Here is a 25,847-nt window from a genome sequence, read left to right on the forward strand (position 1 = left end):
CAATTAATAAGCATTTTGTCTCCCTTCCATCTTGTCTTTTCCCAAAGGGGAAAAAAACCCTTGGAACAAGTATGCATAACCCAGCAAAAAATAGTTCTTACACTAGCATATTGAAAAATTTATGTCTTGTTCTACATCTTGAGTATATTATCTCTCTGCCAGGAGGTAGGTAGCATAGTTCATCATAGATCCCTTAGAATTATGGTTGGTTATTACATGCTGGCTACATAGATGGTGCCTATGACGAACAGGAATGTGATTTCCCAAACGGTGATCCATAATACCAGATTCGAAGGCAACTATTTAGTTGTGGAGACTGAGAGGGATAAGTTTAGCAGGAAACTAATCAAGAGGGCTTTAAATTTTGAAAAGGGGGGAGAAAAAGGCTCAGTTGCAACTGCCAACCTGAATAAAGTAGAAGGAGCATTGTGAAGATGGTGCTGTTAAATATTAAATGAAAACAACGGGGAAGCTGGTTGGGAATGTAGCGATATAACTGCACAGATAACCTCATTGCAGCTCAAAATTAAGCTAGAGAATGGACTAAAGTGGGAATCAGGATGATGAGCCTGGCCCAGGTCAGGCAGGCTAGAGTAAAGACTATATATACTTTATTTTCCTGGAGGATTGGGCTGGGATGAGGTTAGATGAGGAGGTATAGAAATGAAAACTATCAGAGGGGTCCAGGTTAGGCTGTATCATAAAGACACATAGAGGACTAAGGAGAAATCTCCCTCCAGGATATGCTGATGAAGGATAAAATCAAAGATAAAAGAGAGGCAACAGTGGATAGGGAACTTGGAAACAGGAAGTCCCAGGTTCAAAACCTACCTCAAACATTTCACAATTTGTCCCTAGTCCAGGCACTTAACCACTTTATGCCATAGTTTCCTCAACTGCAAAATGGGTAGAAGTTAGACACTAAGAGCTCTCAGTGTAATCAATCATTAGGCCATGGTCAGAACTGAAGGGTTAGGGGAGGCAGTAGCCAGGCTGAATCAGCCAGACAATCCCCCTCAACTCTGATGGTGTCGAAGTGAGGTTCATCCCTCAGGACTGAGCTTATAAATTAGGCATTTTCCCAAGGCTGTGACAATAACCAACGCAGAGGGTATAGTTAACAAAGGAAATTCAAAACTGAAAGGCAAAAATGTCAGTAAAGCCTCAGGCTGGTGGACTCCAGGAAGTGATATCCTGGAACTGTCTCAAACTAGATCAAGAACTGATTGTTAGGGGGCAGCTAGGTGGCACAGTGGATAAAGCACCGGCCCTGGATTCAGGACTCCCTGAATTCAAATCTGGCCTCAGACACTTGACACGTAACTAGCTGTGTGACCCTGGGCAAGTCACTTAACCCTCATTGCCCTGCAAAAAAAAAAAAAAAAAAGAAAAAAAGAACTGATTGTTAAATTTTCAGTATAAGCACCTGGACACACCGGAAATCAACAAATGCTACAAATCAGAGCTTGATTTATTGTTTTATTGATTGCCTAGGCTTAAGAAAGTGAAGGAGAAAACATTAACAATGCAAATTAACCTTAAAAGTGTCTCTTGTAGGGGCAGCTAAGTGGCGAAGTGGATAGAGCACCAGCTCTGGAGTCAGGAGTACCTGAGTTCAAATCCAGCCTCAGACACTTAACACTTACTAGCTGTATGACCCTGGGCAAGTCACTTAACCCCAATTGCCTCACTTAAAAAAAAAAGTGTCTCTTGTAGTCAGTCAGCTGTTAAACATTCACCAACATACCTCTGACTGCAAGAAACTTGGCAGGGACACAAAAAGAGCTGGAATGGTCACGGCAGGCTTATTTACTCTACAAATTGTTATAAATTTCTTAGACTTACCTTAACATTTTCTGGCAGTGGCCTATTCTGGGTTAGCCCCACTGTGATTAAAGCAATCACAGCCAAGCCAAATAAAAATCCAAGGATGACCAGGATATTCTTAGACCCACATCTCTTTGGTTTAGTACCTATAACGAAAAGCAAATGATGGTCAGTTGATAAGAATGTATTAAGCTCTTCCTATGCATCAGGCACTGTGCTAAGCACTGGGGATACAAAGAAAGGTAAAAGACAAACACTCACCACTATTGAGTCAGCAAGTATTCACTGGGTTTTATTATTATTATTATTATTAATTATTAGTCTTTTTAGTCATCAAGTATTCATTGTTTTTATTATTATTATTATTATTATTAGTCTTTCTTTTTTTAATCAGCAAGTATTTACTGAGTACCATGTGCCCCCAAATGTGCTAAGTTTGGGGAAGGGGGAAATAGCCAAAATATAAGAGCCAGTCTCTACCCATGAATGACTTGCAATCCAGTTGATAAGAGAAGACTTATACATATGAAGCAATTGAAATACAAGGCCAGACATCATACAACAGACCTGTGATGGCAACAATAGGGGTACTTCCCCCACCCTTTTAGATCACTGCTCATATATGCCTTTTTATCCTTGAGGTTAAGTAATTAATAAATGTTGATTGGGGGCAGCTAGGTGGCGCAGTGGATAGAGAACTGGCCCTGGAGCCAGGAGGACCTGAGTTCAAATCCGGCCTCAGATACTTAACACTTACTAGCTGTGTGACCCTGGGCAAGTCACTTAACCCCAATTGCCTCACCTAAATAAATAAATAAATGAAAGAATGAATGAATGAATAAATAAATAAATAAATAAATAAATGTTGATTGACTGGTTGAGTTGCACCATAGCACAGTGGAGTGGTTCCCATTTAGTGGTTCACAGTCCCCTTTTGGGGTTTGAGTCAATGGTCCGAGGGGTTTGTGATAAAAAATTTTAATGGAGCCTTAAGCAATGAATAATTACTCAATTATGTTACATATAAACTTTTCTTCTCTAATAACAGGCATGCACATGTTTTAAACATCGTGGGTTTTCATAATTATAGGTAGAATAAAATGTTTTATTTTGTAATTACAGCATATATATTTTAATTTGGAACTTTTTGGAGAGGGCAAAAGTTATCATTGTAGTTTTTGTAAATACTTAATGAATAAATGTAAAATAATATAATAAGTGTTATATTAAATTGAACTGGAGGTTCAAAACACAGTAGTGGTGGGTGGTGGTGGTGATGAAAGGGGTTCAAGGAACAAAAAAAACCTATTGGGAAACACTGTGGGCAGATTGTTGTTCTAGGAGTCAAGAGGACTTTGTCTGAATCCTGCCTCTAACACTAGCTATATGACTATGCACAAGGCATTTAACCACTCACAGCTTTAGTTTCTTGATGTGCAAAATGGAACTAATAATACCTGTAGCACCAAGGTCCCACAGTTGTAAGGCTCTAATGAGATAATGCCTATAGAGTATTTTTGCAAACTTTAAAGCAATTATAGAAATATTAATGATTATTATTATCCTACTTGTCTCTTGTCCATTTCTTCCCATAAACCTTTCATAGAGGATATACCTAATAAGAGGGGAAGGTCCACATCTAGGCTTCTCTTAAATGTCACAGATATCAATCAGTCCATCAACAACCATTTGTTAAGCATTTGTTGTGCCAGACACTGTGCTAAGAGCTGGAAATACAAAGAAAGGCAAAAACCATGGTCCTTGCTCTCAAGGAGATCATATTCTAATATTGGAAACAACATATAAAAAACTAGGTAGAGATGAGATATTGAATAGTTGGAAAAGACTCAATCAAGTTGGCCCATGCCCCTTAGAGTCTCAATCAACCCATTAAGCAAAGACTTTGGATTAAGTACGAAAAGTCCTTGGATGAACCAGAATGACATTGATAGGAAGAGTGTTCAGATTGATTGAGAAATCTTAGTCATGTCTGTGGGTCTTGCATAAAATAGCAGACCAGTGAAAACTCAGAAATTGAAGATTTAGAGTTGAGAGAGATTTGGAGGTCTCACTGGAAAGAATAGAGTAGGGATATCCAGTAGCCCTGGAGCAACCAACAAAAGCACAAAGAAAAAGTGGGACTACCTAATAACAAAGAAGAGAGAAAGTGAGGAGTTCTATCAGCTCTAAAAACAAACTGAAACACTGGATGTACCTACCCCATTAAAGGGAAGTTCCTAGAAAAGTTCTACTCTTTTCCTAACATCTCTTTCTAGTACCTGTTTATCAACAGACTTTATGATATAACACTCTACTGCTTTTTTTGCCCAAATATTTCCAGTAACCCCAATTTCACCTCAACTACAAAGAGGCTACCAGGGGTTGAGTAGAGATTGAGATAAAAATGAAAATTAGGGCAAAGAGTCAAATTTTTGCCAGAGTGTTAGGAATTTTCCTAACTGAGAAGTTAGAGAGATTGTGACTGTATGCCTAAATTTTAGATTAATACAAGTTCTTTTAAAGCAGCATGTGAACCTGAAGGGACATTCTACTGCCCCTAGGCCTAAAAAAGAATTAAATATTTTAATAGTGTGTTACACTAAAATAAAAGCCTTCCCTTGTAACAAATAAGTATAATCAAGCTAAACAAATGAACGTATTCATCATATCTGAAAATACATGTCTCATTTTGTACATATATCACCTCTCTGCCAAGAAGTGGAAAGCATGCTTCATAATCAGTATTGTGGAGTCATAATGAGATACTGCATTGTTCTGAGTTCTCAAATCTTTCAAAGTTAGTTTTATATTGAGGGGATACCCATTAATTGGGGAATGGAAAAGTTGTGGCATGTGATTGTTATGGTATACTATTGTGCTATAAGAAATGACAAGGGAAGATGGTTTCAGAAAAATCTGGTTAAGTGTCATAAGAACTGATGCAAAATGAAGTGAGCAGAACCAAGGGTATAATATACACAGAATTAAAGCTATGACCCAAGACATTTCCAAAGGACTCATAATGAAAAATGCTTTCCACCTCCAGATAGAAAGCTGATAGACTCAGAGTGTGGATGAGCACATACTTTTTTCACTTTCTGTATTCTTACTTTTTTGTTTGTGTTTTCTTTTGCAACATGGCTAATAAGTAAATATGTATTACATACTTTCCATGTAAAATCAATATCATATTGCTTTCCTTTTCAAGGGTTGGGGGAGGGGTAAGAGGAAGGGAAAGAATTTGGAACTCAACTTTTTTAAAAAATGAAAATTTTAATGTCATTGGGAAATATTTACTGAAACAAATAAAATACATTTTTTAAAGTTAGTTTCCTTTGCATTAATGTAGTTGTATAAATTGGTTATGCTATTGGTCATACTCATTTCCTTTGCATAAATTCATATAAGTATTCCTAGGTTTCTCTGAATTCCTCCATTTTGTAATTTCTAATAATGTGATAATGATCCTTTATCTTATTACAGTATAGATTTGTTTAGCCATTCTCTAATTAATAGGTACCTACTTTGTTTCCAATTCTTCCTAAAACAAAAAGTGCTCCTATAAATACTTTTTTATACATTTAAATACTTTGTCTTTGACCTCTCTGGGGTGTATGCCTTGTAGTATTATTATTGGGTAAAAGGGTCAAACCGGGTCAAATTCTGCATTTGCACAGTTTAGTGACTTTTGGAGTGTAGTTCTAATGGAACATAGTTCTAAATTGCTTTCTGGAATGGTTAAACCAATTCAAAAGCTTCACCAACAGTCCATTAGTGTACATTTTTTCCATAGCCTCTATGACATTTTGCATCTTCCTTTTCTTTTTTTTTTTTGTCATCTTTGCCAATGACAGGCATGAGGTAGAACCTCAGTGCTGTTTTAATATGCATTTCTTATTAGTAGTAATTTCTTTATATAGTTTTTTATGGTTTGAATTTACTCTTTTGAAAATTGCCTGCTTATGGTAGAGCCAAGATGGTAGAGAAGCCAGGAAGTTGCCTAAATTTTCCCCAGTTTCCCTTAAAAAACCACTAAATTAAGCCTTATAACCTACAAAAAGGCAGAGTGAAACAACTTTCCAGCTTAAAATAACTTAGAAAGATTTCAGGAAAGGTCTGTCTCATTTAGGTAACAGAACAGATGATGGCTAGGTGAGACAACAGGAGGCTCTTAGCCATAGCATAGATAAGCAACCAAGACCCCTCGGTTCTGGTTCAGCAAGCTAGTGGCACAACAGGCCAGCTGTGAGGTCTCCAGCCCCAGTGAAGAAGGCAGACTGCCAGCCTGGAAACCCATCACCACTACCTCCCCGCCCCGCCCTCCCCACACACACACACAACAGATGCAACTAGGCCAAGCCAGCCTAGCTCCCAAGGCCCCAGCATAGAAAGCCAGTGACCAAGCCCCTGGCCCCCAGCACAAGAAGCTTGGTAGAGTGTCCACCCTGTTCCAGAAGCAGAGCTGAACTCTAAAAGCCACAAACTAGGTTAAAAATGAGTAAGAAAGGGGCAGCTAGGTGGCGCAGTGGATAGAGCACCGGCCCTGGAGTCAGGAGTACCTGAGTTCAAATCCGGCCTCAGACACTTGACACTTAATAGCTGCGTGACCCAGGGCAAGTCACTTAACCCCAACTGCCTCACAAAAAAAGAAAAAAAATTAGTAAGAAACAGAAAGGAACCCTGACCACAGAAAGCTACTATGGTGACAGGGAAAACCAAAATACAAACACAGAAGAGGACAACATTGTCAAAATGCCTACATGCAAAGCCTCAAAGGCAAAGATGAATTGGTCTTAAGATCAAAAATGCTTCTTGGAAGAGCTCAAAAAGGATTAAAAAAAATTAAATAAGAGAGGTAAAAGAAAAATTGGGAAAAGAAATGAAAGTTATACAGGAGAATTATGAAAAAAGAGTCAACAACTTAGAAAAGGAAGCACAAAAGTTGACTAAAGAAAAAAAAAATCCTTAAAAAATCGAATTGGCCAAATGGAAAAAAATCCACTGAAGAAAACAACTCCTTTAAAAGTAGAATTGGGGGGGGGGGGCGGCTAGGTGGAGCAGTGGATAAAGCACTGGCCCTGGATTCAGGAATTCCTGAGTTCAAATCTGGCCTCAGACACTTGACACTTACTGGCTGTGTGACCCTGGGCAAGTCACTTAACCCCCATTGCCCTGAAAAAAAAAAAAGTAGAATTGGCCATTGGAAAAGGAGGCACAAAAGCTAACCAAAGAAAATAATTCCTTAAAAATTAGAATTAGGCAAGTGAAGACTAATGACTTTATGAGACATAAAGAATTAGTCAAACAAAATCAAAATAATGAAAAAAATAGAAGAAAATTGCCTGTTTATATCTTTTGATCATTTGAATGTCTTTTGTTCTTATATATTTGCATCAGTTCCCTCTATATCTTAGATAACAGACTTTTATCAGATAAATTTGCTGCAAATATTTCCCCCAATTTTACTCTTCTCATTCCAACTGCATTTATTTTTTGTGCAAAAATATTTCAATTTTATGTAACTAAAAATTTCTATTTTACTTCTAAGATCATCTCTATTTCTAATTTGGTCAAGAACTTTCACTTTACCCAGTGTGAAAAATATTTCCTTTCTTCCTCCTCTAATTTGTTTATATATATGACTTTTTATATCTAATCCATATATCCACTTGGAGCTTATTGTGATATATGGTGTGAGATGTTGGTCCAAATTTAATTTCTGCCCGGTTGCTTTCCAGTTGTTTTTGTTTATTTGGGTTGGTTTTTTTTGTAAAAATAGTGAGCTTAGGGGCAGCTGGGTGGCGCAGTGGATAGAGCACTGGCCCTGGAGTCAGGAGTACCTGAGTTCAAATCCAGCCTCAGACACTTAACACTTACTAGCTGTGTGACCCTGGGCAAGTCACTTAACCCCAATTGCCTCACTAAAAAAATAAAAAAATAGTGAGCTCTTTCCCAGTAGTTGAGGTTCGTAGCTAACACTATGCTACTATTTTTGGTTGCTTCTGGGTCTTTTGTACACACTCTGTTCAATAGATTGACTAAAAAAATTAACCAATACCAAATAGTTTGGATGATTATCACTTTTCAATTTAATTGGAGATATGTTATTGCTAGGCTCCTTTTTTTTTTTCCATTATTCCCTTGAGAGTCTTGACTTTTACCCCTTCAGATGAATTTTATTACTTTGTCTATTTCTACAAAGTAACCCTTTGGTAGTTTGATTGATTTGTCATTGAATCTGTAAATCAATTTATGTAGTATTGTCATTTTCCCTCTAAATATTCAGTGCTTAACACTGATGGTCTAACCAGGCCTACCATCCCACAAACTGTCCCATGGTCTAAAACTATTCCTTCTTTGTCTGAGACTCTCTCCTATTCCAAATTTTCATTTCCTCAGGGCCAGGGATTTCAGATAGGTACTCTGATTATTTGATTAAAACAAATCACACAGAAAAATCAAATTATCATTTTAATTACACACACATGCACATTTTCACTTAAATTCTTCTTTCTCTACCTTTCATTTCTCTTCTATTTCACATCCAATCATTTACTGTGGGTTTTGTGAATGGAGTAGGAGGTGAAATAAAAGAAAAGAGAAAAGGAAAAAAAGAAGAGAGGAGGACAGAAAGAGAACCAGTATTCCAAAATCGTATTAATTATAATTGTATAATTTTAGAACTTGAAGAGAATACTAAAAAGCATATGATATAGTATAAAAGTATGGAAAGGGCAGGTAAGTGACACAGTGGATAGAGTGCTGGGCCTGGAGTCAGAAGACTTATCTCCCCAAGTTCAAATCTGGTCTCAGACACTTAGTAGCTGTATGACCCTGGACAAGTCACTTAACCCAGTTGGCCTCAGTTTCCGCATTTGCAAAATGAGTTGGAGAAGGAAATGGCAAACGAATCCAATATCTTTGCCAAGAAAACCCCAAATGGGGTTGTGAAGAGTCAGACACAGTCGAAAAGTGGATGAATAACAATAGCAAAATGTGTGGAATTGGGAGTCAGGAGATCTGAGTTCAAATTTTGGCCTTGATACTTACTAGTTATGTAGGCTTCGACAAACCACTAAACCTCTTAGAACCTCAACTTCCTCATCTATATAAAGTGAGAATACCTTTCCTATATACCTCACAGGTTGTTATAAGGAAAGCACTTTGTAAACCTTAAGGCACCATGGAAATGTGAGTTGTTATCATCATCATGATCATCTCCTTTTAGAGATGAGGAAATGAAGGCCCCTGGATGTCAAGGGACTTTCTCAGGCTCACGCAAAGAACTACCAGCAAAGCCAAAACTGAAGCCCACACTATTTGGTCCAGTACGCCTTCCATTGGAGAGGCTGTCCCAGAATTCTTAGTTCCCTTTTAAGCTTTTATAGTTCTTTTAGTTATTATTCATTTTGTGTTTTAATAATCATTTATGTTAGTATTCAATTTTTGTTTTGTTTTGTTTTTGCGGGGCAATGAGGGTTAAGTGACTTGCTCAGGGTCACACAGCCAGCAAGTGTCAAGAGTCTGCGGTCAGATTTGAACTCAGGTCCTCCTGAATCCAGGGATGGTGCTTTTTCCACTGCACCACCTAGCTGCCCCAGTTAGTATTCAATTTAAAACTACACTTAGAATTCCATGAGATTCATATAACACAGCCAGTGTTTTTAAGTGGGTAAGTAGTATGACAACAGCCAAAAGGATCCAGGCCCCACTCTCTCGCCATCCTTCTCTTGTTATCTGTAGCAGCCAACACTTCCCTGAAAAGACAGAGACCCTAGTCTTACCTCAGGAGCTGACATTCTACCTTTGGGATTGGGCTTGAAGTGAAGCATTCCATCATTGCCATAGGCTGGTGAATATACCAAAAGCCAGAAGTCTCTAGAAGGATCTTTATCCCATCACTCCCCAAGTTCCCAATGCAAAATTAGAGGAAATGGCTCTCTTTGGGGGAGACTATTTTCTATTCTGCCACTTAAGTTCTCCAGTGCCTCATTGTAGCATGGAGGGGGCCCTGGGTCTAAAGGGCTATGCCAATAGGATGCACATTCTTTTTTTTTCTTTTTAAATAATAAATGTTTTGAGTTCCAAATTTTATCCTTCCTTCCACCCCCTCCCCTGCTCACTCCCAGAGGTGGCAAACAATCAGATGTAGGTTATACATGTGCAATTATGTAAAACATTACCATATTAGTAATTTTGTATAAGAAAAATTCAATAAAAGAAAAAAATGAAAGACATAAAGTGAAAAGTAGCATGCTTCAGTCTGTGTTCAATCAATATCAGTTCTTTGGAGGTGGATTGTATGCTTCATCATTAGTCCTTTGGGATTGTCTCAGATCATTGTATTGCTGGGAATAGTTGTCATTCACAGTTCTTCATCAAACAATATTTCTGTCTCTGTGTAAAATGTTCTCTTGGTTATTAGGATGCATGCTCTTTTGTTATTGTTGTTGTTTTTGGTTTTGCAGGGCAATGGGGGTTAAGTGACTTGCCCAGGGTCACACAGCTAGTCTGTGTCAAGTGTCTGAAGCTGGACTTGAACTCAGGTCCTCCTGAATCCAGGGCCGGTGCTTTATCTACTGTGTCACCTAGCTGCCCCCCTAGGATGCACATTCTAACAGGTTCTATGAAATCATAAAGGCTTTGAGTAGAGACCTGGTTTATAGACAGTATATCTATCATCCAAGGACCAGTGTTACTAGCTAAATTCATCACTGACAGTAGGTTGGCCATTGACTGATGGATTTATGAAACCTTCTAATAAACATGAAGGGAACTGCAATGGAAAGAGCAGCCACATTGATGAAATTACTGATCCTCGAAATACTGAATTAGCACTGCATTCAACTGCAGTCTCAGAAGAAGGAATACAAGGTCACCCTCACTGTGAGTGAGGCAGGCTTTACCTGTACCCTTGCTAACTGAGATCAGATATGAGTTCTTCCTCAGTACATCAGATGCATTTTAATGAAATCTTTTTTTGGGGTCCATGCCTTAGTTAGTCTCTCACATCCCTCTCCCTTTAGCCAAATATTTAATAATTAATAATTTAGCCAAATTATTGATTCTACCTCTATAACATCTCTTACAAATGTCCCCTTCTCTCCTTTCATGAGGCCATAACCCAGTCTGTCTGTCTGTCTCTCTTTTTGTGGGGCAATGAGGGTTAAGTGACTGTCCCAGGGTCACACAGCTAGTAAGTATCAAGTATCTGAGGCCGGATTTGAACTCAGATCCTCCTGAACCCAGGGCCAGTGTTTTATCCACTGCACCACCTAGCTGCCCCACCTTTATCACCTCTCAATTGGATTACTACAACCATCTCCTGAATGACCTCTTTGTCCCCAGTCTCTCCCCAATCCAGCTCATTATCCACAGAGCTGACAAAATGATGTGCTTAAACCACAAGCCTGATCCTGTCACTTGCCTGCTTAGGAAGTGGGTGGTAGCTTATCGCTTATATGGCAAGACACAAACCCCTCTGTCATGTAAAACTCTTGACAATCTGGCTCCATTCAGTCTTTCTAGGCTAATTGCACATTATTCCTCTTGACATATTCTATGTACCAAACAGGCTGGTCTACTGGGTCCCCATACACAATATTCCCTTCCCCATCTCTGGGTATTTGCACAGGCTGTCTCATGCTCTGCATCCCTGTTTCTTCATCTATAATGTATTCCTTCTTCACCTCTACCTTTTGGAATCCCTAGTTTCTTTCAAGACCTAGCTCAAGTGCCACTTCCTATAGACAGCCAATCCCAATGACTCCATTTGTCGCTCTCCCCACTTCCAAAGAATTTAACTCCTATTCACTAACTTGTGTATATGTTGTTCCCTTTTTTTTTTTTGCAGGGCAATTGGGGTTAAGTGACTTGCCCAGGGTCACACAGCTAGTAAGTGTTAAGTGTCTGAGGCCAGATTTGAACTCAGGTACTCCTGACTCCAGGGCCGGTGCTCTATCTACTGCACCATCTGGCTGCCCCTTATGTTGTTCCCCTCTAAATGAACATAAGATACTTGAGAACAATCCTACTATATTTTGTTTTTGTCTTTGTAAGCTCAGTGCCTCAAATGTTTACTAACTATGTGATACTGGCCAAGTCTCTTAACCTCTAAGTGCCTCAATCTTCTCAGCTGTAAAATGGGGATCATAACAATACTTGCCTCAAAGGGTTGTTGTAAGAATCAAATGAGGTAATGTTGATAAAGTGCTTGTGATAGTACCCGGCACATAGTACAATCTTTTGTTTTGTTTTGTTTTGTTTTTTGTTGGTTTTTTTTTAGTGAGGCAATTGGGGTTAAGTGACTTGCCCAGGGTCACACAGCTAGTAAGTATCAAGTATCTGAGGCCGGATTTGAACTCAGATCCTCCTGAACCCAGGGCCAGTGTTTTATCCACTGCACCACCTAGCTGCCCCACCTTTATCACCTCTCAATTGGATTACTACAACCATCTCCTGAATGACCTCTTTGTCCCCAGTCTCTCCCCAATCCAGCTCATTATCCACAGAGCTGACAAAATGATGTGCTTAAACCACAAGCCTGATCCTGTCACTTGCCTGCTTAGGAAGTGGGTGGTAGCTTATCGCTTATATGGCAAGACACAAACCCCTCTGTCATGTAAAACTCTTGACAATCTGGCTCCATTCAGTCTTTCTAGGCTAATTGCACATTATTCCTCTTGACATATTCTATGTACCAAACAGGCTGGTCTACTGGGTCCCCATACACAATATTCCCTTCCCCATCTCTGGGTATTTGCACAGGCTGTCTCATGCTCTGCATCCCTGTTTCTTCATCTATAATGTATTCCTTCTTCACCTCTACCTTTTGGAATCCCTAGTTTCTTTCAAGACCTAGCTCAAGTGCCACTTCCTATAGACAGCCAATCCCAATGACTCCATTTGTCGCTCTCCCCACTTCCAAAGAATTTAACTCCTATTCACTAACTTGTGTATATGTTGTTCCCTTTTTTTTTTGCAGGGCAATTGGGGTTAAGTGACTTGCCCAGGGTCACACAGCTAGTAAGTGTTAAGTGTCTGAGGCCAGATTTGAACTCAGGTACTCCTGACTCCAGGGCCGGTGCTCTATCTACTGCACCATCTAGCTGCCCCTTATGTTGTTCCCCTCTAAATGAACATAAGATACTTGAGAACAATCCTACTATATTTTGTTTTGTCTTTGTAAGCTCAGTGCCTCAAATGTTTACTAACTATGTGATACTGGCCAAGTCTCTTAACCTCTAAGTGCCTCAATCTTCTCAGCTGTAAAATGGGGATCATAACAATACTTGCCTCAAAGGGTTGTTGTAAGAATCAAATGAGGTAATGTTGATAAAGTGCTTGTGATAGTACCCGGCACATAGTACAATCTTTTGTTTTGTTTTGTTTTTTGTTGGTTTTTTTTTAGTGAGGCAATTGGGGTTAAGTGACTTGCCCAGGGTCACACAGCTAGTAAGTATCAAGTATCTGAGGCCGGATTTGAACTCAGATCCTCCTGAACCCAGGGCCAGTGTTTTATCCACTGCACCACCTAGCTGCCCCACCTTTATCACCTCTCAATTGGATTACTACAACCATCTCCTGAATGACCTCTTTGTCCCCAGTCTCTCCCCAATCCAGCTCATTATCCACAGAGCTGACAAAATGATGTGCTTAAACCACAAGCCTGATCCTGTCACTTGCCTGCTTAGGAAGTGGGTGGTAGCTTATCGCTTATATGGCAAGACACAAACCCCTCTGTCATGTAAAACTCTTGACAATCTGGCTCCATTCAGTCTTTCTAGGCTAATTGCACATTATTCCTCTTGACATATTCTATGTACCAAACAGGCTGGTCTACTGGGTCCCCATACACAATATTCCCTTCCCCATCTCTGGGTATTTGCACAGGCTGTCTCATGCCCTGCATCCCTGTTTCTTCATCTATAATGTATTCCTTCTTCACCTCTACCTTTTGGAATCCCTAGTTTCTTTCAAGACCTAGCTCAAGTGCCACTTCCTATAGACAGCCAATCCCAATGACTCCATTTGTCGCTCTCCCCACTTCCAAAGAATTTAACTCCTATTCACTAACTTGTGTATATGTTGTTCCCTTTTTTTTTTTGCAGGGCAATTGGGGTTAAGTGACTTGCCCAGGGTCACACAGCTAGTAAGTGTTAAGTGTCTGAGGCCGGATTTGAACTCAGGTACTCCTGACTCCAGGGCCGGTGCTCTATCTACTGCACCATCTAGCTGCCCCTTATGTTGTTCCCCTCTAAATGAACATAAGATACTTGAGAACAATCCTACTATATTTTGTTTTTGTCTTTGTAAGCTCAGTGCCTCAAATGTTTACTAACTATGTGATACTGGCCAAGTCTCTTAACCTCTAAGTGCCTCAATCTTCTCAGCTGTAAAATGGGGATCATAACAATACTTGCCTCAAAGGGTTGTTGTAAGAATCAAATGAGGTAATGTTGATAAAGTGCTTGTGATAGTACCCGGCACATAGTACAATCTTTTGTTTTGTTTTGTTTTGTTTTGTTTTTTGTTGGTTTTTTTTTAGTGAGGCAATTGGGGTTAAGTGACTTGCCCAGGGTCACACAGCTAGTAAGCGTTAAGTGTCTAAGGCCGGATTTGAACTCAGAAACTCCTGAATCCAGGGCCGGTGCTTTATCCACTGCACCACCTAGCCGCCCCACGATCTTTTTTTTTAATGAAATCATTTTTTTTTTTAACTTTTTTTTTTTTTGCCAGGCAGTTAGGGTTAAGTGACTTGCCCAAGATCACACAGCTAGTACATGTCAAGTATCTGAGGCCTGATTTGAACTCAGATCCTCCTAAATCCAGGGCCGGTGCTTTACCCACTGCACCATCAATGCTTCTTTCATTCCCCCTCCATTTTAACATGCAATTTGGATGTTCATTCATTGCATCACAGTGGAAAGATCATTGGCTGTAGAAACAAGGAATTGCTTTGGAGCATAGCACAGGACATTTTGTGGGAGGGTAGAGGACCCTATCTCTTACTTCCTTGTGACATTGGGCAAATCATTTAAATTTTATTGGTTTCCTCATCTGCAAAATGAGGGAGCTAGACTAGATAGCTTCTGAGGTTCCCTATGCTCTCTTCCAGTTTTAGATCTAAGAACTTATGAATCCGAAGAGAAGATATTGCCCATTTGCTCATGTTAAATATGATGGACCTTCCTTGGTATTTTCAATTTTGTTTTTGTAGCTGTCACTGTACAAAAGAATGCCCATTGCTTGTTTTTTCCCAAATGATAGCATTTACCTCATTAGTTACCGTCAGCAAACACAGCGGCTTACATTTTTCCCCACTTACCCTACTCTTATTATGCTGGCCACAGGCTATTTCAGACCACATGAAATATCCTCTTTCTCTAGCTCTCTCTTTTTTTCCATTTGCATGAGACCAACAGAAAGAGTTTAGTTCATCTAAACCCTTAAAACAGTTCAAGATTTACTTTGGATGATGCTAAAGGCTAAATGTCTAATAACAGAGTTAAGGTCATTCATCCATTCCCACCATTGATCACCCCACCCAGAAGGAGGGGAATCAGTGAGGTATCAAGTGCTACAGGCTATGCCCTCCCAAAGTTCCACAATTTACACAAAGGATAAAGGAGTAGGGAAGTAAAGAAAAAAAGGGGAAGGGCTAAGTTAATTGTTTTTGTCCGACTAAAGGCCATTATCTATGAGATTGTACTCTCAACTGATGAAGCATTGTGGGAAAAAGTACTGGGTCTGGAGCCAGAAAACATGGCAGGCATGTATGGTACAATGGGGAAAACTCTAGATTTTTTAGTCAGAGGATCTGGGAACAAATCTCTGTTCTGACACTTTCCACCATGGAAACTTTGGCAATTCTCTAAACCCCAGTTTCTTCATCTGTATTATAAGAGGGTGAAGGTTGGGGTAGCTACGAGGCTTGGTAGATAAAACACTGGCCCTTGATTCAGGAGGACCTAAGTTCAAATCTGACCTCAGACACTTGACACTAGCTGTGTGACCCTGGGGCAAGTCACTTAACTCTCATTGCCCTGCAAAAAAAAAAAAAAAAGAGGGTGAAGGTAAGAAGGGTCTAACCAGATGGGGCAGAGAGAGAAGGTGTGGAATTTGGAATCAAAGGGCCTGGGTTCAAATCTAAACTCTGCTACTTAGTATGTATGTACCTTTGAGTATGTGACCTTGGGCAGTGACTTAATGTCTGAACCTTAGAGGATTAGTGAATTCTAATATCTCTTCCAACTTGAAATCTGTGAGCCTGTGAGACATAATGGGAAATGTTCAATATCTCCTTGTTACTGGAGACACTAGCATCTCTGGAAGGGTTGACTAGGGGTCCAGATCAAATGATTTAGGACAAAAGTGACCCACCATAACTCTTTTGCTTCAGATTTACTTCACGTCTTGACAATTTCAATCAAGGTTTATTATGGAGATGATCCTCCTGAATGTCATCTCTTTCCATCCCGCCCTCCTCAACCGTCCCCCACTCCCCGCCCCCGCTACTTGCTGATTTCCACTATTTGACATTTTAATGCTAGGAAGGGATGCTTCAAACACCAACCTAAGGCAATTATCTGAATTATACAGTAATTATTTGAATAACTGAAACATCCAGAGGCCAAAGTGAAATGTCACATGTTCTTTTTTTTTTTTAATTTTATGGCTAATGGCCTCGATTAAAGGATTGCTACACTACTATACGGCTTCTTAAACTTTTTCCACTTGTGATCCCTTTTTACCTGAGAAGTTTTCACATGACCCCGGGTGTATAGGTATATAAAACAGGTACACATAACCTTTTACTGTTGCCAAATTTTTCATGCCCCCCCCCCACATTAAGTTATGGAGTTGAGGCCCATAGTTTAAGAAGCTTTGCACTAGTAGACCTTAGAATTTCAGGTTTAGTAAGCCAATAATTTCCCCACTAAATTCAAGAAACACTTATCTTTTGGGGGGGAGGCAGGGCAATGAGGGTTAAAAGTGTCTTGTCCAGGGTCACACAGCTAGTAAGTGTAAAGTATCTGAGGCTGGATTTGAACTCAGGTCCTCCTGAATCCAGGGCTGGTGCTTTATGACTGGGCCACCTAGATGCCCCCAACAAACATTTATTAAGCATCAACCATGTAGAACAAATACATATTAAATACCCACCATGTCCCAGGGGATAAAAAGACAAAAATAAAATAAAACTGTCTCTGTCCTCAACAAACTTGTACTGTCCTATGGATAAATAAGAGACATTATATATGTAGAAAAAGGTAAAAGATGCATAACATATTCTGTTATATGAAAATTTGAGGAGAAAGAAAATACTAATTGCTAGAGAGAGAGAGGCAGATGGGAGGCACAGTGGATAGAGTACTGGCCTCAACTTACTGAGTTCAAATCTGGCCTCAGACACTAGCTATGTGACCTTGGGCAAATCACTTATCCCTGTTTGCTTCAGTTTCCTCATCTGTAAAATGAACTAGAGAAGGAAATGGCCAAGAAAATCCCAAATGGTGTCATGAAGAGTTGGACTCGACTGAAAAACAACTGAACAACAACATAAAGGGAGATCAGGGAAGACTTCATAAAGGAAATATCAAGTGAACCTTGAAGAAAATTAAGGAATCTAAAAGGTGAAGTCAAGGATGAAGTGTGTTACAGGTATAGAGGACCTTTTGTGCAAGTGCATTTGGTAAAGCAAGGTGATATTTTGCTTTATCTAATTAAATACTTTTCTTGTGGTCAGCAACCAATAGATACAGTGGTACCTTGTCTTATTTGAATTTTTCGTTCAATTGTGTGAGTGTAAACATATTTTCTGTTGTAGAATAACATTTAAGAAAGTGTCTCTTTCTTTCCCATACCTTCATCAGGGATGCCCTTATATAAATTTGGGGGAATGGAAAAGAAGAAATATACATCAAGTTATTTTCATGATAACTTTTTTCCAGTAATAATAACAAATCACCTCCTCTTTTGTCTCTCCTGAGAAACTATCCCTCAGCCTTAAAATTGTGTTACTTCCAGCATGAACAATGATCTAATATTTTATGTGTGCTTGGTCTAATCCAGCTGTACTTTCCACTTTTTTCTCTTTTATTTCGTATCTACTTCCTCCTGTAGCACAAATGGGGATCGTGTTGTTAAAGTTCAAATGTGGTGGTTCACTGAAGTTCAATGGACAGAGCTGGCCTACAATAAATATGGCTGGGACAGATGCTGCAGATGGACGATTAACTGGATCCAGAATTAAAGAGGAGGAAGGGAACAAGCTGGCTTGCATTTGGGAAATTACATAGTATTTATAATGACCTCAAGTTTTTTCCTGAAATAAAGACTCATCATTGTAACATTGTTCTTTCATTGATATTATGTAGTTAAAATTCACAGAATGCCACAGGACCCAAGGAATAGAAATTACATGTCATTTAAAGGAGAATATACATGATAGGCATGAATAGGTGGCAATGTATTACTAAAGAAGAATGAAGCGCAAGAAAAGGCATAAAGGATATATCATCTAAGAGATGTAAGACCAGAAAAGGAGACATGATAAGTTTGTCAATGAGAATGAGGTACAACTGATGGACAGCTTTTATGCTCCATTGTTTTCTAAGTAACATCAAGATATCTTGGGGAAGGATCCCAGAGTGTTGGGTGGACCCCTTGTGATAGATTTATGGGAGGACATAGACAAGATTCACATGACATGGAAAGGCATGGGTGGGTCACAGTATTCGTCATTGGAGGAAGTTCCCACATTGATGAGATCAAAGACCCATTGAAAGATTGAAAACATAGACAAAGATTCAAGAAACAAAGTGCTTTTCGTATGCGATTAATTTCAGAATCATTAGCTATGTTCAGAGCAAGAAATGAAGAGACATCATAACTTTAGTAGAAGCAACTACTTTTATATGTATATACACAAGTAGCATCTTGTAAGGGAGCTTAATAAATACTTGTTGAATTGAAGTTAGTTGACAAAATCTATTTGTTCTTTTCTTTAACCCTCTGCCTACTCTCAGTATTATCTCTCCAACTCAGTTTAAAGATAGGAAAGAAATCACATTATCTTGCTCTTGTAATTTTACAAAGTTAGGGTTGGGTACTGAAAGACATAATGAAAAATAAATAAATGAACAAATGAATGAATACATACATGCATACAAAAATAAGCGAAAAGAAAGACATAATAGTTTTCTACTGTGGGGGGGTGCGGTGTGTGATAGTTTTGCTTTTTCTTAGATACAGGGAAAGGCAGTGTAATAGAGCTGTGTTTCCTTGGACAGGTTATTCCTCCCCCAATCCCCCCCCCCACACTCTGGGCCTTAGTTTCCTTAACTATAAATAAAGGAGTTGGAATAGATGGTCTGGAACTTTGCTTCCAGCTCGAAATGTTTGATCCTGTTGAATTGGTTATCTTTAAGTTGGCTACAAATATTGAACTGGTTACATCTGGAACAAAGCTTAAGAAGTCTTAAGGAAAACAAAACATTGGAAATCAACCATCTGTGCAGTACACACTGAATTTATTCCTGTGTTTACATGGACCACAAAGCCAGCAGAAATAATGGAGTGAAAATCCCTTCAATAAAATAATTGGCCCTTATTAGAGGAACTGCCTGAAGAACTATGTCCTCTACATCCCCCAGGTTCAAGATCACAGCAGCATCTTTAACTTGTCTCTACTCTCTCTTCCTTCCTTACTCACTAACACTGAGTTTTCTCTGGCAAAGGGATTGAATTATTCTCTAATCCAGTAAGCATTTATTAAGCATCTAATATGTGTAAGGTACTAGATGTTAAAGGTACAAAAACAAAATGAAAAGCAATCCCTGATCTCAAGAAACATTTTCCTATGGGAAAAAACATCTTATACATGAATTTTCTAAGAAATAAATCTTGTTTTCATCCAGTGTCTTTTGGTTCCACTTATTCCTTTCCTTTCTATAACCACTTCATCCTGGAGATGTCAGGCACATTGAAGACCTTGGAAGGATGCTGGATTGCTTCCCAGCCCATCCATCTCCTTGCTACCTGCCCTGCCACCATCATCAGTTTCAATCTCTTGTGCTGGGCACAGCAATCAAATCAAAATAACTATTTCTTTTGGAAAGGGTCTATTACTGGTTCCCCTACAGTTCTACTCACCATACCTGTAACTCCCCAAACCAAAACCTCCTTCCCTGGCCATCATTCCCTTATGTGTTAGGGTGTGGGCCAAAGCCCATTTCAGATTTTGTCCTTTTTTAGACAATGGCCACCTTAAGTGACATATTTACAGATTATAAAGTTGCAAAGTTGTAAAACTTGAGGTGGCACATTCAATACTTGTAGAAGGAATAGAACCTTGAGTGACTCACCCTCTGAATAACCTTATCAAAGATTATATGAAGTGTTTCCCTTACAAATTTTTGTTGTTCAGCTAAAGTATTCACATTTCCTTACTTCTTTAGGAGGTATTAAAGAAGTAACTCAACCAACTTGAGAGGAATATGGCCTTGGAAGTTGGATGAAGACAACTGGTGCCACACAGGGAACACGTAATAATAATTCTATGGGAAGATCAGCTATACCCTTGTCCCAATGTTAAAAACAAGCTACCCAGGGCAGCTAGGTGGCACAGTAGATAGAGCACTGGCCCTGGAGTCAGGAGGACCTGAGTTCAAATCCGGCCTCAGACACTTGACACTAGCTGTGTGACCCTAGGCAAGTCGCTTAACCCCAATTGCCTCACCAAAAAAAAAAAAAAAAAAAGGAAAATACAAAAAAACCAAAACCAAACAAACAAACAAAAAAAATCCCAAGCTACCCTAGATTGAGTTGAAAGAGAAAATCTGGCATCCAATAAAATAGACAGCTATAAAGGAAAAACCCAGGCCATAAGAGGGAATCATCTTCCATCTTTCCCTCAAAGTTAAGACATGGAGATGTGAGCACCAAGGACATACAACATATTGACCTGCCCAGCAGAGATAGCTATTCCAGAAAAGATAGTGTAAGGACTCCAGGAGAAAAGACATAAGAAGCCTGCAGTACCAGAGGTGTGAGTTGCATTGGCCACATCTGTTCCCTATTTGTGTGCCTCTCTACTAATATTTTTTAAATCTTTATAATTATTCTTCCCCACTGAGCCTGGTGGAGTGTTCATCCCATGTTTATATAGGGAATATTTTGTTTCTATTGTTAGAGCTGTGACATTTTAGTTAAATGCCTTTCTTTGACTTAATTATGTCAAGTGGCTGACTATTAAGGATGAACATGTAGATTGGGGCTTGTGATACATAGTTTTAGGAACGAGGACCCACAAGAGTACCTTGAACCTGAGGTAATCATGCCACAGTGACCCAATTTATTGGTAAAGAAGTGGGGATAATCCTGAGCAGGCCTATGTAAGTATTTTCTCCCTCTACTAGCATTTAAGCTCTTTGAAGGCACATGCTATCTTCCTTTTGTATCTGAATTCCTAGTGCTTAGTGGCACATAATAAGTTCTTGATAGCTGCTTTTCATTGATTCATTGAATGTCTGCTATCAGTATTGTCTGTTTATTTTACTAAGTTTTTACTTGGAGATCTTTTAGCCAGAAAGAAATCTACAATGAGCAAATGGAAGGCTGATAAGACACTTGTGTACTCTAGGCAAGGATTGAAAGCTTCACTCCCTGTGTGCACCCCTAGGGAAAACTTTACATATTACAGTAACTTGGATTATTGTAAATAAGCACCCAGAATAGAACATAGATAATAGTTTTCTCGCATTAAAGATATTTACTGTTACTTAAAAAAAAGAAAGAATACAGTAACAAGTGTTACTGTTCATGGCTCCCATGACATGCCACCCCCTGCATGGCTGCCTGCTTTGCTTGCCTCTAGATCCTACTCTCCTAGTAGAGAATACTACTCTTTAAAACTGTCCTTGTGTACATATTGGCTTTTCCAACGTATTGTAACTCCTTGAGGGAGGGAGATTTTATTCACTTTGCAACTTTGACCCAAAAACACACACATGCACAGAGCCCAAGCTTTTATAGAATGCAGCTGCTCCATAAAAGTGGCTGGCTGACGGACTTGCTGACTAATTGGAATGAAAACTTTTCTGCTCTATTTTTTTATTTTGTACATCCATAGGGAAAAGAATACACTGAGGCCAATGAGGTCCTTGGCTGGTTTCTTTTAACTCATGGCTGTTTAGATTATAGGTAGGTATAAGATTAGACATAGGGTAGACTCAAGAGCCCTAACCTAACCCACTGTTTGTCCTAGTGAGGGTCTTTGCTCCAGAATGGTTCTAGAACTTATTCATTCTCCTTGAGGTCTTTTGGACCTATACACTTGGAGCTGGCCTGAAAGTGAAAATCCTATGATCTGTGATCTCATGGTCTGTCTTCCTACTCAGAGGGCTCATTTGCCTTTATGTTCTAGCCAGACTGGATTATGGGATATCCCTTGAACATGTCCTGTATTTTCTCATCTCCATGCTTTTGCTTATGCTGTGACTACTCATAGATTGCTGCCTATCCACTATCTCTGCTTATTGAATATACAAGATCCAGCTTAAATCCTTCTTTCATGAAGCTTCCCTTCTCTGATCCCTCTAGCTGTAAGTCGTTTCTCCCCTCATATGACTTCAAAGCACTTTTATATGATTTTTGTGTACTTATATACTTTTATATTCCTTTTATGTACTTATATTGTAATTTATATTTTATCTCTGAGAATGTCTTATCTCTCCCTGTAGATTGTAAGAGCTTTCGGGGCAGATGCTGAGTTGAATTTACCTTTGTATCTTCCCTACTGCACAGCACAGGTAAGTGAATAATAAATCTTTGTTGAATGAATTAAGTCAATGCAAAAAAACTCAAGCCAACCTCCCCCAACAAAACCGTAGTGTAGAAGTATCTTTCCTATCAAACCTGCTATCTAAGTACAAAATATAAATGCATAGTGAATTAATAACTTGTGGATAACTTTTGCATTACAATTAACTGCTGAGATAACTCCTAAAGTTAGCCTGCCTTCCTGGTTCAACCTTGCCTTTTATGGATAAAGCAGGAGAAGCCTCAGCCTTAGGAACGTTTGTTTACCAATTTAACAGATTCCCAGTTTATTCCATCTCATAGGCTGCTTTTTTCTGTAACTTGAGAAGGCAAGGCTATGTCTTGGCTTGCTTCTGCAACCCACAAATCCCTGCCAAAGTCCTTGTTCTGTCCCCATGCTCCCACTTCAGTCCGCCCTCCCCCGTTCTTTCTGCCTACCCTCCTCAACTAAAAGTTATAGGACAAACCTGCTGGGCTCTTAATTCTAAAAAAGGAATTCCCCTTCATTCCAGGCTACATTCTTGATTCTCCGAGTGTTTCTCTACAATGCCCTAGAAATCTCTTCACCCTGCAGGATCCCTGGATTTCTCATATTTAAAGCATCCTGCACCCCTGCAGTCTGTCCCTCTAATTGGCTGGTTCCACACACATCCCAGACTGGCAATGATTTAATTCCTCTCCAGGCTTCATTCCTGACTCTTCTGGACTTTCTCTACAATGTCCTAGATTCCCTTACCTTCACCTTTCCTCCCTACTCCCTTTTCAGTTTCCCTTTATATGTTGTCTATTCTTGTTAAAATGTCAGCTCCATGAGGGCAGGGGCTGTCTTTCTGCTTGCATTTGTACTCACAGCTCTTAGCCTGGCACACAGTATTACTTTTTTTTCTTTTTTCCTTCCTTCCTTCTTTCTTCCTTCCTTTCTTTCTTTCTTTCTTTCTTTCTTTCTTTCTTTCTTTCTTTCTTTCTTTCTTTCTTTCTTTCTTTCTTTCTTTCTTTCTTTCTTTCTTTCTTTCTTTCCTTCTTTCTTTCTTTCTTTCTTTCTTTCTTTTTTATTTTTTGGTGAGGCAATTGGGGTTAAGCAACTTGCCCAGGGTCACACAGCTAGTAAGTGTTAAGTGTCTGAGGCCGAATTTGAACTCAGGTCCTCCTGACTCCAGGGCCAGTGCTCTATCCACTGCACCACCTAGGTACCCCATACAGTAAGTATTTAATAAATGCATGCTGATTTGTTCACTGAAATTTCAGAGGCTTATACTTATCCACAGAGACAGAGGAGGATGGAGACCCAACACTACAGATGTAAAAGTTCTTCTGGGGTTTTTTGTTTTTGTTTTTTGCAGGGCAATGAGGGTTCAGTGACTTGCCCAGGGTCACACAGCTAGTAAGTGTCAAGTGTCTGAGGCTGGATTTGAACTCAGGTCCTCCTGAATCCAGGGTTGGTGCTTTATCCACTTTGCTACCTAGCTGCCCCTAGAAGTTCTTCTGGATCCATGTTATGGGACTATGCCTGAGGAAGGACCAGCAAAATCCCAAAATGGTATAATTCTCACCTGGGATGAGATTGTGAGGAGTGTGTACACAATTCAAACTGGGAGGAAAACAGAATGATCCAAAGGCCAAGCTAGGGTGAATTACCAGAGTGATTATGGGTACTAGTCTCCAAGGGATGAGATGAGTGGATGAACTGGTACTAGTCAGAGCAAGGGAGATAATTCTATGATCCTGCCAAAATCCAGAGCTTTCAAAAATTCAGGGAATACCCTGTAGTTGATACTGTCTAAATTCAGACTGGTTTCCAGAAACTTAGGTCTTTTTATTTTGAAGTCTTTTTAATCATACTATCTTTTGATACCAATGCCCAATGGGGTCTTGAGTGGACCTTACTGCCTCCTGCTGATTTATTGACCCCAACAACTGCCCCAGACACACAGCCCTATCCTAATCTCCTGAATATCTATGGCATGATCAGTTGCATTGGCAAGTGGGCAAGTCATCACCAGCATCAGGCCTGGCTTCAATGAGGTCTTTAACAGACCTGACCCTGATGAGTAGATAAGGGGAAACATTAGGGATGGGTGACTCCTTTTGGTTGGCTAGTTATTGCTGTGACCGTATTGTGACATCTTCTTTTCAATGCATGCCCATGGATAGTGGGAACTACTGGATTACAGATTTAAAGCTAGAATTAATCAATCAATCACCAAGTATTTCTTAAGTGCCTACTGTCTGACAGGCACTGGGGAAACAAACACCAGAAAGGAAACAGCTCTTGTGGGAAGAAGTAAATATAGAGAGGAATATTCAGAATAGAAGGTAACTCTGTGGCAAGGCACTAGCAACGGAGGGTATCACGAAAAGCCTGAAGTAGGAGATGGTGTTTGAGCTGGGTTTTGAAGCAAACCAGAGAGTGAATTCCAGGAATGAGATGCAAACACATTGAGAGAGAAGATAGACTATATGAGGCACTCAAGAAATGCTTGGTGATTGATTGACTATATGAGGAACAGCAAGAAGATTGGTTTGGACAGTTTGGAAAGATAGTGTCTGGTCTGACTCCCCCATTTTACAATGAGGAAACTGAGGCCCAGATAGGTTAACTGATTTGTCCAGGTAGCAAATGGCAGAGTTATTATTCGAACCCAGATCCTCTGATTCCAATTTTGGTCATCAGTCCACTGTATTCCCTTGCCTCAGGGATGTCAATCTGCCTCCTAAGTTACTGCATAGCAGTAAGAGTTGCTTTTACTGGGGCAGCTAGGTGGCATAGTGGATAGAGCACCAGCCCTGGAGTCAGGAGGACTTAAGTTCAAATCCGGCCTCAGACACTTGACACTTACTAGCTGTGTGACCCTGGGCAAGTCACTTAACCCCAATTACCTCACCAAAAAAAAAACAGAGTTGCTTTTACCTTGTATTTCTTTTTTTGGGGGGTCAATGAGAGTTAAGTGACTTGCCCATCTGTAGATGGACTGCATTTTTCATAGGATCTTCAGAGTTGTCATGGGTCATTGCATTGCTGAAAATAAGCAAGTCATTCACAGCAGATCATCTTACAATATTGCTGTTATTTTATATACAGTACATTTCGCATTGCATCAGCTCATGTAGGTCTTTCCAGGTTTTTCTGATAGCATAATGTTCATCATTTTTTATAGTAAACTACATTTATGTAGTACTTTAAAGAGAGATTTCCTTAC

The 25,847-nt window shown here is 39.6% G+C and overlaps 1 protein-coding gene across 1 annotated transcript in view; it reads right to left on the minus strand.

The window, feature by feature from the left end:
* Nucleotides 1-25,847, minus strand: part of ENTPD1 (ectonucleoside triphosphate diphosphohydrolase 1) — a 108,436-nt gene that overhangs the window by 37,200 nt on the left and 45,389 nt on the right. The window contains exon 2 of the mRNA XM_043989759.1: nt 1,846-1,973. Within this exon, the coding sequence (XP_043845694.1) occupies nt 1,846-1,973 (128 nt within the window). The remainder of the gene's footprint in view (nt 1-1,845; nt 1,974-25,847) is intronic.

Source organism: Dromiciops gliroides, chromosome 2, assembly GCF_019393635.1.
Source record: "Dromiciops gliroides isolate mDroGli1 chromosome 2, mDroGli1.pri, whole genome shotgun sequence".
In the NCBI taxonomy this organism is placed as follows: Eukaryota; Metazoa; Chordata; class Mammalia; order Microbiotheria; family Microbiotheriidae; genus Dromiciops; species Dromiciops gliroides.